The sequence below is a fragment of the Suncus etruscus genome, chromosome 20 (genome assembly GCF_024139225.1).
Source record: "Suncus etruscus isolate mSunEtr1 chromosome 20, mSunEtr1.pri.cur, whole genome shotgun sequence".
NCBI lineage: Eukaryota > Metazoa > Chordata > Mammalia > Eulipotyphla > Soricidae > Suncus > Suncus etruscus.
The window spans coordinates 37,378,987-37,392,227 of record NC_064867.1 but is presented as its reverse complement, the minus strand read 5'-3'; the positions used below and the strand labels follow the sequence as shown (position 1 = coordinate 37,392,227).

Below are 13,241 nucleotides of genomic sequence, written 5' to 3'. Positions count from 1 at the left end.
TGCTCAGGTAGGATGTGGGAATGGACGATGAGTAAATGAATAAATGAATGAGAGGATGATGCTATCTTGGGCCCTGTAGTCTTTTTTAGGGTCCAGGCTGGCTGGGTTATATCCATACCCCCAGCTTTCCTCTGTAGGCCAGGATGGTACTAGGCTGGTACTAGAGCCCTGGCATGGTCATGCTGGGCTTGGGAGGATGAGGGGGTTTCCTAGGATGCATATCCCACCCCGCACCCCCCCAGCAGGGTTCTAGCCAGCTAGGCCTCTCCCAGGGGGGGCCTTACTTCTGCCAGGGCCTCCGCCTCCAAAGCCTTGTGGTCGCCCAGGCTGCTATGCCTGGTTGAGCTGCATGCGGGCCTTGCAGGATGGCCAATGCTGCCGGTGCTCCCAAATGTTGCCAGCCTCCGCTTCTCGGGGCTCTCCATCCGTCCCCGGCTGAGGGGGATTTTGTGGGGGCTGCTGGGGCAGGCAGCAGCCCGGGGAGGTGTGTCTATGCTGGGACCCAGACCCCGGGGTGGGCTGTGCGTGTCGCCCCCACTTCGACGCCTGGGGATGGCCGCTCCGTCTGATCGCAACCGCACTCTGCAAAGGAGCCAGGAATGAAATGGGGGCGGGGGGGACAAAAGTCAACCCTGGTCTCAGGCAGGGCCTGACACACACCCCCTTTCCCAAGCCATACCATGTAGGAAGCCACCAGCCTTGAGCTTGGGGTAGGAGCAGCTAAATGAAGCTGCAGAGGAAGGAAGGGGGCAACCAGCTGCCCAATTCTGGGTTGCCTGCTGGCCAGGCCTGTGGAGTCTTGCCCACATGCTAAAACAAAAACCAATAAGGTCTCAACTTGAGACACTTTGGTGGACACACAAACATGGGGCGAACTGAACAAGGCCTCCCCAGGGAAGTCAGCTGTCCCAGGTTTAAGAAAACATCATTTCTGTCAAAGACATCTCTGGACCCTCCAAATCTGAGTCGGGGTGCTTGTCATCCCCATGGAGGACCTCTGAGGTAAGGGGCAGGGCACTGGGATGACATCAGGAGATGACCTGACCCCCCCACATCATGTCTTAGACATGACCTCTAATCACTTTGCAGACCCATCCGCCTCTCTCGCTGTCTCGGAAGGAAGAGAAACATGTGGACAGGATGAGGTTTCCCTCCCATCTTCGGGGGCCAGCTCAGTCTCTGGGGTCCTGGAGGGGAGGCTGGAGTGGAGGGCAGGAGGGTGTGTGCAAATGACCTGGGGTTGGGCTCTGAGGAATCAGCGATGCTAAGAGCCAAGCTGAGCGCCTGTGAGTCCCAACAGGACCAAGCAGAGAAGCTGGAGAGGGGGAGTAGAGGAAGGACCAGAGGAGGCCATGAAGGAGGAAGAGGAGGGAATGGGAGGGATGAAAAGAAACCAAGGCCCTCTAGAGACTAGAATTAGGGTTTGTCCAACTGCCCCTCCTCTGTTGTCCAGATGATTATAGAGGAGCTCTTCAAAGAGGTGATAACACTCCTGCTCAAACCAGCACGGTCTGGGGATCCCTTGGTCCCTCTGGAGTTGCCCTGGTAAGGGCAGTCCATGACCAAAAACCCCAAAACCCCAAAATGTGGCATATGGAAAAATGGATTAAATTGTTAAATTGAATTAAATTGTTGTTTCCTAGCCCCTTCTTCCTTCCCTTCTGCCTCAGCTCTTTGCACACACATGGGCTCTTGTTGAGAGTCTGAACACCAACCAGACTGGTACACAGGGGTACAGAAGTGTCCCCCACCTGGTGAGGGACACAACCTTGGCAGACACAGACACACTCTGGTCTTGTGCCAGTGCCCACAGAGTGGTACCAGCTCAGTTTAAGCAGTGCCACCAGGTGGTAAGTGAGTCAGAGGCTCAGGAAGTTGGTGCAGGGAATAGAGTGAGGCGAGGAAGGTACCCGATTGAAACTCCGGGGCTCCCCCACCTTGCTACCTGGAGCCCCCCTCTTTCAAACAAAAACCCTCACTGCCTAGCTTCTGTTCTCCATGCCTCTATCCTGCTCCATCAGGACACCAGGACTGCTCTGGCACACCCACCATCATCCCACTTCCCTGCTGCCCCTCTGCCCCGAAGTCTTGGGGACCAGACAGCAGCATTCCCTACCGGCCCATCACACCCCCGAAGCCATAGTCGGGGATATGCTCCGTCGGGGACTGTAGATCATTCTTGGACGACGCCTTGTCATCCAGCAGGGGTCCGCTGCTGGCCTCACTGTCCGCCTTCTGGCTCAGGCTGTCGGAGAAGGCATCGTCCCTGGGACACAGACAGCACAGCAGGTCAGGGGAGACTGGACCGGACACCCCCAATCCACAAGGTGCCAGAGAGTTTGCTCTGCACCACTGCACATTCCCCCATTCCCATCTGCCGAGTCCCACTGTCCTGGCTGTCCTGGACACTCATGCAGCAGAGGAGGAGTTGGGGTGGTTGTCCACAGGATCCAGGGAAGTCTAGACAACAAAGGCAGAGGCCAGCATGAGGCCACTAGGATGCAACAGAGTGGACCCCAGGAAGCCTGCTGATATGTCTTATCACTGTTTTAGGGGCAAAGGGAATGAGGCCAATCTCAGGGGGCACAAAGATGGTCCCAGGGGATCTGAGGTCAAGTTTCGGGAACATAAGGTCAGTCCCAAGGGGCATGAAGATGAACCCTTGGTCAAAACCAAGGGGCATGAGGTCAGCACTGGTGTCCACTCACATGTCCTGCACCACGATGTACTGGTGGGGGATGAGACCATCCACACCATTGTGCCGGCCCTCCCACCAGTCCTCCGAGGCACGGTGGTACAGCAACAGGGATGCTCCCTTCTTGAAGGACAGCTCTCGGGGCGAACGGCCCACGTAGTCAAACTTGGCAATGGCTTCAATCTGCTCCACCTCTGCAGGACGGACAGACAGGCAGACGGGCCAGGCTGGTCTGCTTGCCCACATGACTTCCTGCAGCCACCACTGCACTCGCAGCCCATCCGGGCTCAGATTGGTACCCACTGAACTCAGGGTCTGAAAACAACTGGAGAAGCTGCCTTTCCTTCAACTTCTTAGCACATTCCTTTCCCCATTTCCTATGAACATTTATCCCCTTTGTTCTGTCTGGCCTGGATCTGCTGTGCCCGACAGGGTGCAAGTGACACCTCCCCACTCTGCCTCGGTTTACCCATCACCACAGCATCTGAAGAACTGGCATTGTTGCCCAGGGAAGGGTCCTGGAAAGAGGTCAGGGATGGGGAAACTGAGGATCTCAGATATAAACTGCTCTCAGAGATGTTTTATGGGGCTGTCCAGGGGAGTATATGGGTTTGGGGATGAACTTACATGCAAGGCAAGTGCCTACCCCTCATGCCCTACCTCAAAATATATTATTATTATTATTATTAATTATTATTGGAGTTTTGGGTCACACCCGGAGGTGCTCAGGGGTTACTCCTAGCTCTGTACTCAGAAATCACTCGTGGCAGGCTCAGGGACCCCTACGGAATGCCAGGATTAGAACCACCATCTGTCCTGGGTTGGCTGCATGCCAGGCAAACACCCTATCACTGTGCTATCGCTATGGCCCTGGTCTATGTTATTTTAACTTAAGTTGTACAGTGTAGGCATCTGACCTACTGGAAGAGTTGCCTCCTTCCCAAGCTTTCTCTTGCCCAGATCCTGTCTTTTTTTTTTTTTTTTTTTTTTTTTTTTGGTTTTTGGGCCACACCCGTGTGATGCTCAGGGGTTACTCCTGGCTATGTGCTCAGAAATCGCCCCTGGCTTGGGGGGGACCATATGGGACGCCGGGGGATCGAACCGCGGTCCTGATCCTTGGCTAGCGCTTACAAGGCAGACACCTTATCTCTAGCGCCACCTTCCCGGCCCAAAATTCTTTTTTTTTTTTTTTTTTTTTTTGTGGTTTTTGGGTCACACCCGGCAGTGCTCAGGGGTTACTCCTGGCTTCATGCTCAGAAATTGCTCCTGGCAGGCACGGGGGACCATATGGGATGCCGGGATTCGAACCGATGACCTTCTGCATGAAAGGCAAACGCCTTACCTCCATGCTATCTCTCCAGGCCCCTCAGATCCTGTCTTGCCCATTTAATGTGACCTCTCGTCTCTCCTCAGTCCTTCCCTACCCCTCAAGGCCTTTCCTCAGCCCTCCACCTCCTCTTCACAGTGGCTATCAGAGCCATGACTGTACCCGTATGTACGCATATGTATACATTTCTCAAACACATTTACTGTTGACCTCTCTATGAAATAAACAGCTCCATTAGAAAAGAAATTTGATATCACTCCCTGCTCTTCCCCAACAATTCTGGGTAAAAAGGTGCCCAATGCTTACCACAATAACAGTAGCATTAAATGTGACTAGACTTTTGTTTCTTTGTTTTAGGGCCACACCCAGTGGTGCTCAGGGGTTACTTCAAGCTCTCTGCTCAAAAATAATTCCTGGAAGGCTCAGGGAACCATATGGGATGCTGGGGATCGAATCCGGGTTGGCCACATGCAAGGCAAATGCCTACCCGCTGTGTTATCACTCCGGCCCCCAAATGTGACCGAATTTTAAAATTTTAATTAAAATACAGATTTCAAAAAAAAAAGAGTGAAATGATAGCACACTGTCTAGGTCATTTTTGCTTTGCATGTGACTGACCCAGATTTGATTGCTGGCACCCCATATGGTGGTCCATTTGTTGAACATTCTCTGGGGTGATGCTTGAAAAGTGAGCCAGGAGTAATCCCTGAGAGCAGCATCTGAGAATGAGCTCAAAAGCAAGATAAATAAAATGCAGATATTTTCAGACTAGATCAACTAACATGGTCCAACCATGTATTGGCTCTGGGAGACAGATTTCGGATGCAAGACATAAACATCGACAGTGGAAGGACCAGCTTGAGCACATGACAGAAATTGCAATCAGCACCCAAGGAGCTTCTCCCCCTTGGGCCGAGCAGCTCTGGGCATTCCTGGGCCAAGACCAGAAGACAGAGGGGATGGTCCTGAAGCCAGGGGTCCGAAAAGGCCAACATCAGGCAGCAACAGGGGTTCGAGTCCTCACACATACCTTCGTCACTTGTGTGAGGCTCCGTGCCATTGTCGTGGTCGGCCTCATCAATGGTACCTGGCTCGCTGTGTGGACTGTCACTGCAGGGAGACATGGAGGATACATTGGGGACTGTCCACTTGGTTACCACCCTGCAGGTCCCATGTGTCCCTCCCCATTGTGGGACTTGGTTTAAAGCAAGCTGCGTAACTCCATGCTTGTGCCCTGGACTTGGCCGGGTCTGGATCAGAGTCAGCAAGTCTGTGACAGTTTGTGACCCCCTCATGTTCACCAGGGTGGGGGCCACTGCCAAGGAATGGGGCAACGTGCACCGGTGAGGCCCCAAGTGTCCCCTTGACTTGATTTCTGCTCCAAGCAACCAGAGTTATTGGTATTAGGGTTTCAGAGCCTCTGCTAAGTAAGGAGGGACATGTTGATGGCTCAGTAGACATAGTTGCTGCCTGCATGGATCAAGACAGGGCCAGGAGGGGCCAACTGCAGTTAGAATGGTCACAGAGACAAGAACTGGAAAGGGCAAAGGAGGAAGCTTCTCGGAGGAAGTGCCAAGCATCAATCCATGTAAGATGCCATGGACTCTGAGATAAAGAACTCCCCCATCTCCAGGGAGAAGCGGGTGCCCTGCCTGGTGGCCTGACTGCTTGACTGGTAACAAAGGACTCTCCAGTCCTCCATTTCCCCACTTCCCAATGCTAAGTCCTGGAGTGGCAGTACTGGTTCCTCCCACTGGGTTCAGTGCAGGATAGGATGTCTCCCCCCCCAGGAAGTCCCTAGGAGCCCCATTGCTGATCCATGGGCCCCTCTTTTGGACCTGTCTGTTTCCTCCTTTTTTGGGGTGCTACCGATGGGCTCTGGTAGGGTGAGCATTGCAGGGATTTTTCTCTCAGCTCAGAGTTGCACTGGCGGCTGTGAGGAATTGATATGTCTCTGGACTGGGGGATGGCTGGGCTAGGACAGACAACCCTGGGGTACCCCAGTGCAGGGAGGTGCCTGGAAATCTCCTCTAGCCCTGGATGTAGTTGCTTCCACTTCCTGGAACTGGGGCTACCGGGAAGGGCAACACAGGCTTCAACATGGTGGCCTGATGACTCAGTGACCCAGAGACCTGGTGACCGAGTTCCATCACTGCCCTATCGATGCCAGTTCCATCTAAGAGAGGTGCCAGGATATCCTTGGCTATTGGGAAGCAGCTTCCTGCTTACATCTGGCTTAACCAGATTTCCTAACCCTAGCCATGTGGTTGAAGTGGTGGCATCAAGCCACCCAAGGTAGGGTTACTGCCCTGACTTTGATGAGGCTCTAAATAATTTCTTTGAATACTCAGTGTGACACATGACACAGGAGGACCCGTCCCCAAGTGCCTGCCCACCTGGTGTGGCAGAGCCCAGGGAGGACCCTCTCAGCCTGGACAAGACCCTGTAGAATACCAGTCATTAATTATAAAAGAAAAAAGCCTTTGGGGGACAGAGAGAGACAGAGAAAGAGAAAGACAGAGAGACAGAGACTGAGAAAGACAGAGATAGAGAGACAGAGAGTCAGAGAATGAGAAAGACAAAGACAGACAGAGACAGAGATATAACAGAGAGACATAGAGACAGAGATAGAGACAGAGAAAAACATTGAGGGAGAGAGAGACAGAGAAAAACAGAGAGACAGAGACGGAGAAAAACAGAGACAGAGAGACAGAGAAAGACAGAGAAAGACAGAAAGACAGAGACCAAGAAAGACAAAGACAGAGACAGAGATATAGACAGAGAAACAGAGAGACATAGAGACAGAGATAGAGACAGGGAAAAACCTTGAGGGAGAGGGAGACAGAGAAAAACAGAGAGACAGAGACTGAGAAAGACAGAGACAGAGAGACAGAGAAAGACAGAGAGACAGAGACCGAGAAAGACAAAGACAGAGACAGAGATATAGACAGAGAAACAGAGAGACATAGAGACATAGATAGAGACAGGGAAAAGCCTTGAGGGAGAGAGAGGCAGAGAAACAGAGAGACAGAGAGCGACAAAGACAGGGAGGCAGAGACCGAGAGAGACAGAGACAGAGAGAGACAGAGATAGAGACAGAGAAACAGAGAGACATAGAGACAGATAGGCACAGATAGAAAGAGATAAAAAAAAACATGTGCAGTGGGGATCTGAGCTCCTGAGCTCAACGGGATTTCACCTCTGCTCTGGGACTTGTCCTCACCACCAAAGGGGCAGCTGCCTGAGATTGACCCAATGCAGAGTCCAGGGGTGGAGTGATGTGAGCAGGACTGGTCGCGACAAAGTGAGGGCTCCTGGGTCCAGCTGTGCCCAAAACTGGCCCTGACATTACAGTTAAGAAAACCAAACAGACTCTGGAAACAACCCAGATGCCCTTCAACAGACGAATGGCTAAAGAAACTGTGGTACATATACACAATGGAATATTATGCAGCTGTCAGGAGAGATGAAGTCATGAAATTTTCCTATCCATGGATGTACACCGAATCTATTATGCTGAGTGAAATAAGTCAGAGAGAGAGAAAGACGCAGAATGGTCTCACTCATCTATGGGTTTTAAGAAAAATGAAAGACATTCTTGCAATAGTAATTTTCAGACACAAAAGAGAAAAGAGCTGGAAGTTCCAGCTCACCACAGGAAGCTCACCACAAAGAGTGATGAGATTAGTTAGAGAAATAACTACATTTTGAACTTTCCTAATAATGAGAATGTATGAGGAAAATGGAGAGCCTGTTTAGAGTACAGGCGGGGGTCGGGTGGGGAGGAGGGAGACTTGGGACATTGGTGATGGGAATGTTGCACTGGTGATGGGTGGTGTTCTTTACATGACTGAAACCCAAACACAATCATGTATGTAATCAAGGTGTTTAAATAAAAAAAATAATAAAAAAAAGAAACAGTTCTCATGGGGTGGGAAGCCAGGTGGTATCATGATCCCAGTAAGCCCAGAGTGTCTTGCTCTGAGACTTGGGGAGAGTCCTACGAGGCAGAGAAGAGGCAGTAGGCAGTGCCACAGAGACGAGCATCCAGTCCCAAGTCCTTACCAGTATTCCTCCCCACCGGCCATGCACTTCTCGTATACAGGGCCCTCGAGCTCCCGGGCGCTGGGGAAGATGGCCTCGTGGTGGGTGATGATAGTCTGGATGACCTCGTTGACATGTGCCTGGCAGGACACGGGGTCCTGGCCATCGGGGATGTGCATGAGGGTGGGCCCGAAGCAGATGGCGAGGTTGTAGGGGTCCATCATGTTCTCGTCACTGTACTGCGAGAGGCTGTGAAAGGGGAACCCGCACATCACCCGGAGAAGCCCTTTGGGGGCTGCCCTCCAATCCCAAAGGAGCCCATGGATCCAACCCTTTTATTGAAGTAATTGCTCCTGGATTCAGCATTGGCTGAAGTAGGTCTTGACCTTATAGTAGAAACTGGCCAGTTCCCACTAGGCAGAAGCCAGGTGGCCCTGTGTCCTCTGTAAACCCAAGGGGTATTGGCCAATCACCTCTGTCTGCTGACGGTCAGGTGAAGATTCAGGGAAAACATGCCTTTGGGGGTGGCCCAGGGATTTTCACATACTGCAGGGCTACCCCATCTTCGAACCCTTATGTTGGGTAGATGGACAGTTTCCAAGATTCACAGTGGGGCCCCTGGACCTCTGAGCACTGCTTAAGAGTCCCGCAATCCCCCTAAGAGTCTACCCCAAAGAGGCCCTACTGGTGGAGGGCCCTGGGGGGGACTCACTGGTTGAGGAAGGCGAAGAGGTAACGCATGACCACAATGACCACACGGGGCAGCGTGACAAGGATCTGCTGGATCTGGTGCACCCGTTCGGCTGGGCTCTCCAGCTCTGTGCGAGAGGATGACAGGGAGGGAAGGTTCCTTGGGGCACACAGACATCCACCTAACAGCTCTTGTCTCAGTTCTGGGGATCAGGCAGGACCTGGCATGCTCCACCTCCACCCCAGCTGCTCAGAACCCAGGGTTGAACCTGAGAATTCATCAGGAGGAACATAGAAAAGGGGAACCAGGCATCTGGAGTGATATAGCACAGCAGATAGGGTGTTTACCTTGCACATATGGCCAACCCAAAATTGATCCTTGGCATCCTATATGGATGATCCCCCGAGCATGCCAAGAGTAATTTCTGAGTGCAGGGCTAGGAGTAACCCCTGAATACTATCAGGTGTGACCCAAAACAAAAACAAACAAAACAAAACAAAACTTGGGGCCAAAGTGATAGCACAGTGGTAGGGCATTTGCCTTGCACGTGGCCAACCTGGGATAAACCCAGGTTCAATGCCCACATCCCATCTGGTCCCCCGAATCTGCCAGGAGCAATTTCTTATCGAGGAGTCAGGAGTAACCCCTGAGCATCACCAGGTGTGGCCACAAACAAACAAACAAACAAACAAAAAAACAACCCTGCCATTCCAGGCCACTTTGGGCATGGTGATGGGCGCAGAACAAGACACCAAGGACATATTCTTGGGGGGACAGTCATCCCCAGTTCAGGGGACACTCACTTATGGTTGATATCAAATCTTGAAACCTTTCCTTAGGAAAGAGTGGATTTTCCAGGCCTCGGAAATAGAGTTTTAAAACTCCAGCGACAGAATTGATGTCTCGCTCGTTCTGGTCGTCCACCAAGGGGTCTTCACCTGTGTGGGATGGGAGTGAGGGGGTCAGGAAGGCACAGACTGTCATAAGGAGACAACACAGCCCCAAATAGCTGCAAAAGGTGTGGAAGAAACTCAGATTCTAGAACGGGGAGCAGAGTTGACCTGGCATGACCATGTGCTCTTCCAGAGGGATATGGGAATGCATGGGGGGGGGCTGTGGTTTCATAGATGTGGCCCCCCCCCATATTCTTTTTATTTTTTTATTTATGAAGACAAAGGTGCAAAAAAAGAGGACAAGGTGAAGTTACAGTGGGAAGACAATCACCCATAAACAGAATTCTCAAAAGAGATCCCCCTGATGACACCTTAATTCTGAATTTTCAGCCAAAAAACATTAAGAAACAAAACAAAAACCCATACACAATTACTTCATTACAGTCCCCAGACTGTAGTATTTGATAACATTTCTTAGCAGTACACAAAGCAATCCAAAAGCCTCCCCATATTCTACTAAAGAACAAGGACACTGTCCCCAGACCACATGCCATCTCCATTGTCATACTGCTGGACACGGATGTTATACAATGTACATGTTTCCCTGGGATCTCTTTTAAGCAGGCAGCCCACTGGAGTTCACAGCCATTATAGGTTGTTGAGTTTATTTAGTCTTTTGTGTCTTAAAATGGACTCCAGCCTCCTCTTCCCTTATTTTCTATCACTCCAGTTCTTCTGAGGGGCCCCCCCAGGCCTATTGCACCCCACTGTTACACTGCACACTGTGGTCTCCCAGTTGCTCCTTGGAGAGAGATGCAGGCCTGAGTGAGGCCTTGATGGGTCTCCCCTTGTGACAAAGATAGGAACGACCACCCCAGCCTAATAGAGGCAGAGGATTCCTAGCTAAAGCCATGGAGAAAACAGCTGAGTTAGTCTGCTGCCACCTAGCACAGGATTCAGCAACCTCAACATGCACACATGAATAAATGCACACATACACACACAAAAAAGCCTGTTATGGGCTTCCTGCATTGCCCTTTAATGGTGAGGTGAAACGAGAGGACGATCCACACCCTGACTTCTATGTAGGATATGAAGATTCCAGGATCTTTAATACAGAAACATGATACCAACAACAGAGACTGTGTGAAAAGTGTGTTGGCACTACGGACAATGTCTTGGATTGGACGATCTAACTTGCCTGGAGCCTAGAGTTGGTCTTATGCCAGGAAACATCAGGGGTAGGGTCTCTTTGTATTTAGGCCAAGGTTATTCCTTTCCATGCCTCTCATATTTTGGTGGGCCTATGCAAACAACAATTGCCACTCTAACACCGTTTTTACTGTGCTCCTTTGACTCTAGTCCTTAAAAAAAACCCACTTAAAATTTGAGGTTAACTTAAGCTAATATGCATGTACAGGGAAATGTAAAAAATACTATGCCTCTAATGTTTAAGGAGTTACGTAAGTTTTATGGCTTTAGATTGCCTTGTGAGCTGTTAGGAAATATTATATTGTGTTACAATCTGGGGACTTGAGGGACAAAGTAATTGTTCATGGATTCTATTTTGTTTGTCTTAATGTTCTTTGGCTGAAGGTTCAAAGTTAAGGTATCAGCAAGGGGACTTCTTCTGAGAATTATGTTATGGGTGATTGTCCTTCCACTGTAACTTTACCTTGTCCTCTTTCTTTGCGTCTTTGTTCTCATAATTAAAAATAAAAAAAAATAAAAAAAAGCCTGTCATGGACCCACAGAGGAATAGGCAAGACTTACCTAGCTAGAAACCCAAATGAGTTCACCCACCCCTGCATAGGCTGCCCCTCTCTGGCAGGCTGTCCCTGACCTGGGGATTCTGCCATCAGCACATGAGACATCAAGGACCACAACTCATTTGGACCCTGGCCCTGGAATAGTTTCCCTTGTGGACTCAGAAAGAATGAGACCCCCTTTTGTGATTCCTCAGCATGTCCTGCAGAAGAAATGGAAATCCAGACTCCCTCAATATACCCTACCAGCCAGCTCCCTTAGGGACCCATCCCCAAGGGCGTCCCAGGTTGCCTTTCCAGCAATCACCATGTGGCCATCAGAGAAAGTGGCCATGGATGATGGTGGAGCAGAAGGGAAATAAATGGTGTGTGTCTGGGACTTTCTGCAGCTCATCTCCCTGCCTGCATTGTCCCCATCGCCAAGGCAATATCACAGAGTATGACTGCAAAAGACATGGGTGCAATGCATATGGCCACCCGCAGGCCAGGCACCCACCTCTCTCAAAGGAGTTCTTGATGTCGTTGACCTCCACCTGGGAGCCGGGCACACGGAAGATGCCTTGTTGCTGGAGACCTGCAGAGGGATGAGCAGAGCCACAATGGACTGGGAGGCCTACAGCCCAGCAGGAGCACACCACACCCTTGCTCCCGGGGAAGAGGAAGAGGAAGGAGAAGGAGGAGGAAGAGGTAGAGGATGAGGAGAAAGAAGAATAGGAGAAGAAGGAGGAGGAGTAAGAGGAAGAGGTAGAAGGGGAGGAGGAGGAGAAAGAGAAGCAGGAGAAAGAGGAGTAGGAGGAAGAGGTAGAGGGGGGAGGAGAAGAAAAGAAAGAAGAAGGAGGAGGAGAAGAATAAGAAAAAGGAGGAGGAGGAAGAGAAGGAGGAGAAGGAGGAAGAGGAGGAAGAGGAGGAGGAAGAGAAGAAGTAGAAGAAGAGGAGAAAACAGAAGAGGGAGAGGAAGAGGGGAAAGAAGAGGAGGAGAAGGAGGAAGAGGACAAGTAGTAGTAGTAGTAGTAGTAGTAGTAGTAGAAGAAGAAGAAGAAGAAGAAGAAGAAGAAGAAGAAGAAGAAGAAGAAGAAGAAGAAGAGGAGGAGGAGGAGGAGGAAGAGGAGAAGGAGGAGGAGGAGGAGGAAAAGGAAGAGGAGGAGGAAGAGGAGGAGGAAGAGGAGGAGGATGGGAAGAAGGAGAAATAGAAGTGCAGGGATCCTTTGTTAGCCCTTAGTAGCCCTGTCTCCTGCTGCTTCAGCTGTGAGAACAGCCCAGTCACAACATCCATTCCCTCTCCCTTGCACACACATCTTCCCTGATAAGACCCAGGGCAGGCTGGCCAGAAGTGAAGAATTTGGGGGTACAACATTTGAAGAGAATCCTATCTGGCGGTACCAAAGTATTCCTGACTCAGTACTCAGGGGGTATATGTGGTGCTGAGGATAGAAATTAGGTTGGATGCATATGAAGCCATTGCCCTTCTCTGGTTCACAGACAAGATTCTCAAAGAATCCTCCCACTTCTGGAACCAGGAATGCCGGCTCAGGCTTCCTCAGGGTGAGGTGCACAGCTGACTAGGTCATGAGGTTTTGGGGGTTCTGCACTATGTGACAGGGTTGCAGGAGTGGAGACCCCATCCCGGAAGGGGCTGGCATCATCTAGAATTCAATTAAAGATTTGGTCGGGGGATTATTTGTCTGCCTAGCAGAACCTGTGTGGCCCCCACAGAGCAAGATTACAATCTGGTGTCTTCAAGGTCGACCCCATCCCTTCTGCTTTCCCCCCTGAGGCTTCCTGGCCACCAGCAGCTGGCTAAATGCAAGATGGCTTCTTCTGCCTA

The 13,241-nt window shown here is 50.8% G+C and overlaps 1 protein-coding gene across 3 annotated transcripts in view; it reads right to left on the bottom strand.

Annotated features, from left to right (window-relative positions):
• Positions 1-13,241, bottom strand: part of SRGAP3 (SLIT-ROBO Rho GTPase activating protein 3) — a 434,101-nt gene that overhangs the window by 3,631 nt on the left and 417,229 nt on the right. For all 3 annotated transcript variants that reach the window (XM_049766260.1, XM_049766261.1, XM_049766259.1), the window contains 8 exons: positions 11,913-11,990; positions 9,561-9,695; positions 8,779-8,884; positions 8,088-8,315; positions 5,053-5,132; positions 2,709-2,889; positions 2,117-2,266; positions 285-582 (listed from right to left, as the gene is read on the bottom strand). In XM_049766260.1, the coding sequence (XP_049622217.1) occupies positions 285-582; positions 2,117-2,266; positions 2,709-2,889; positions 5,053-5,132; positions 8,088-8,315; positions 8,779-8,884; positions 9,561-9,695; positions 11,913-11,990 (1,256 nt within the window). The remainder of the gene's footprint in view (positions 1-284; positions 583-2,116; positions 2,267-2,708; positions 2,890-5,052; positions 5,133-8,087; positions 8,316-8,778; positions 8,885-9,560; positions 9,696-11,912; positions 11,991-13,241) is intronic.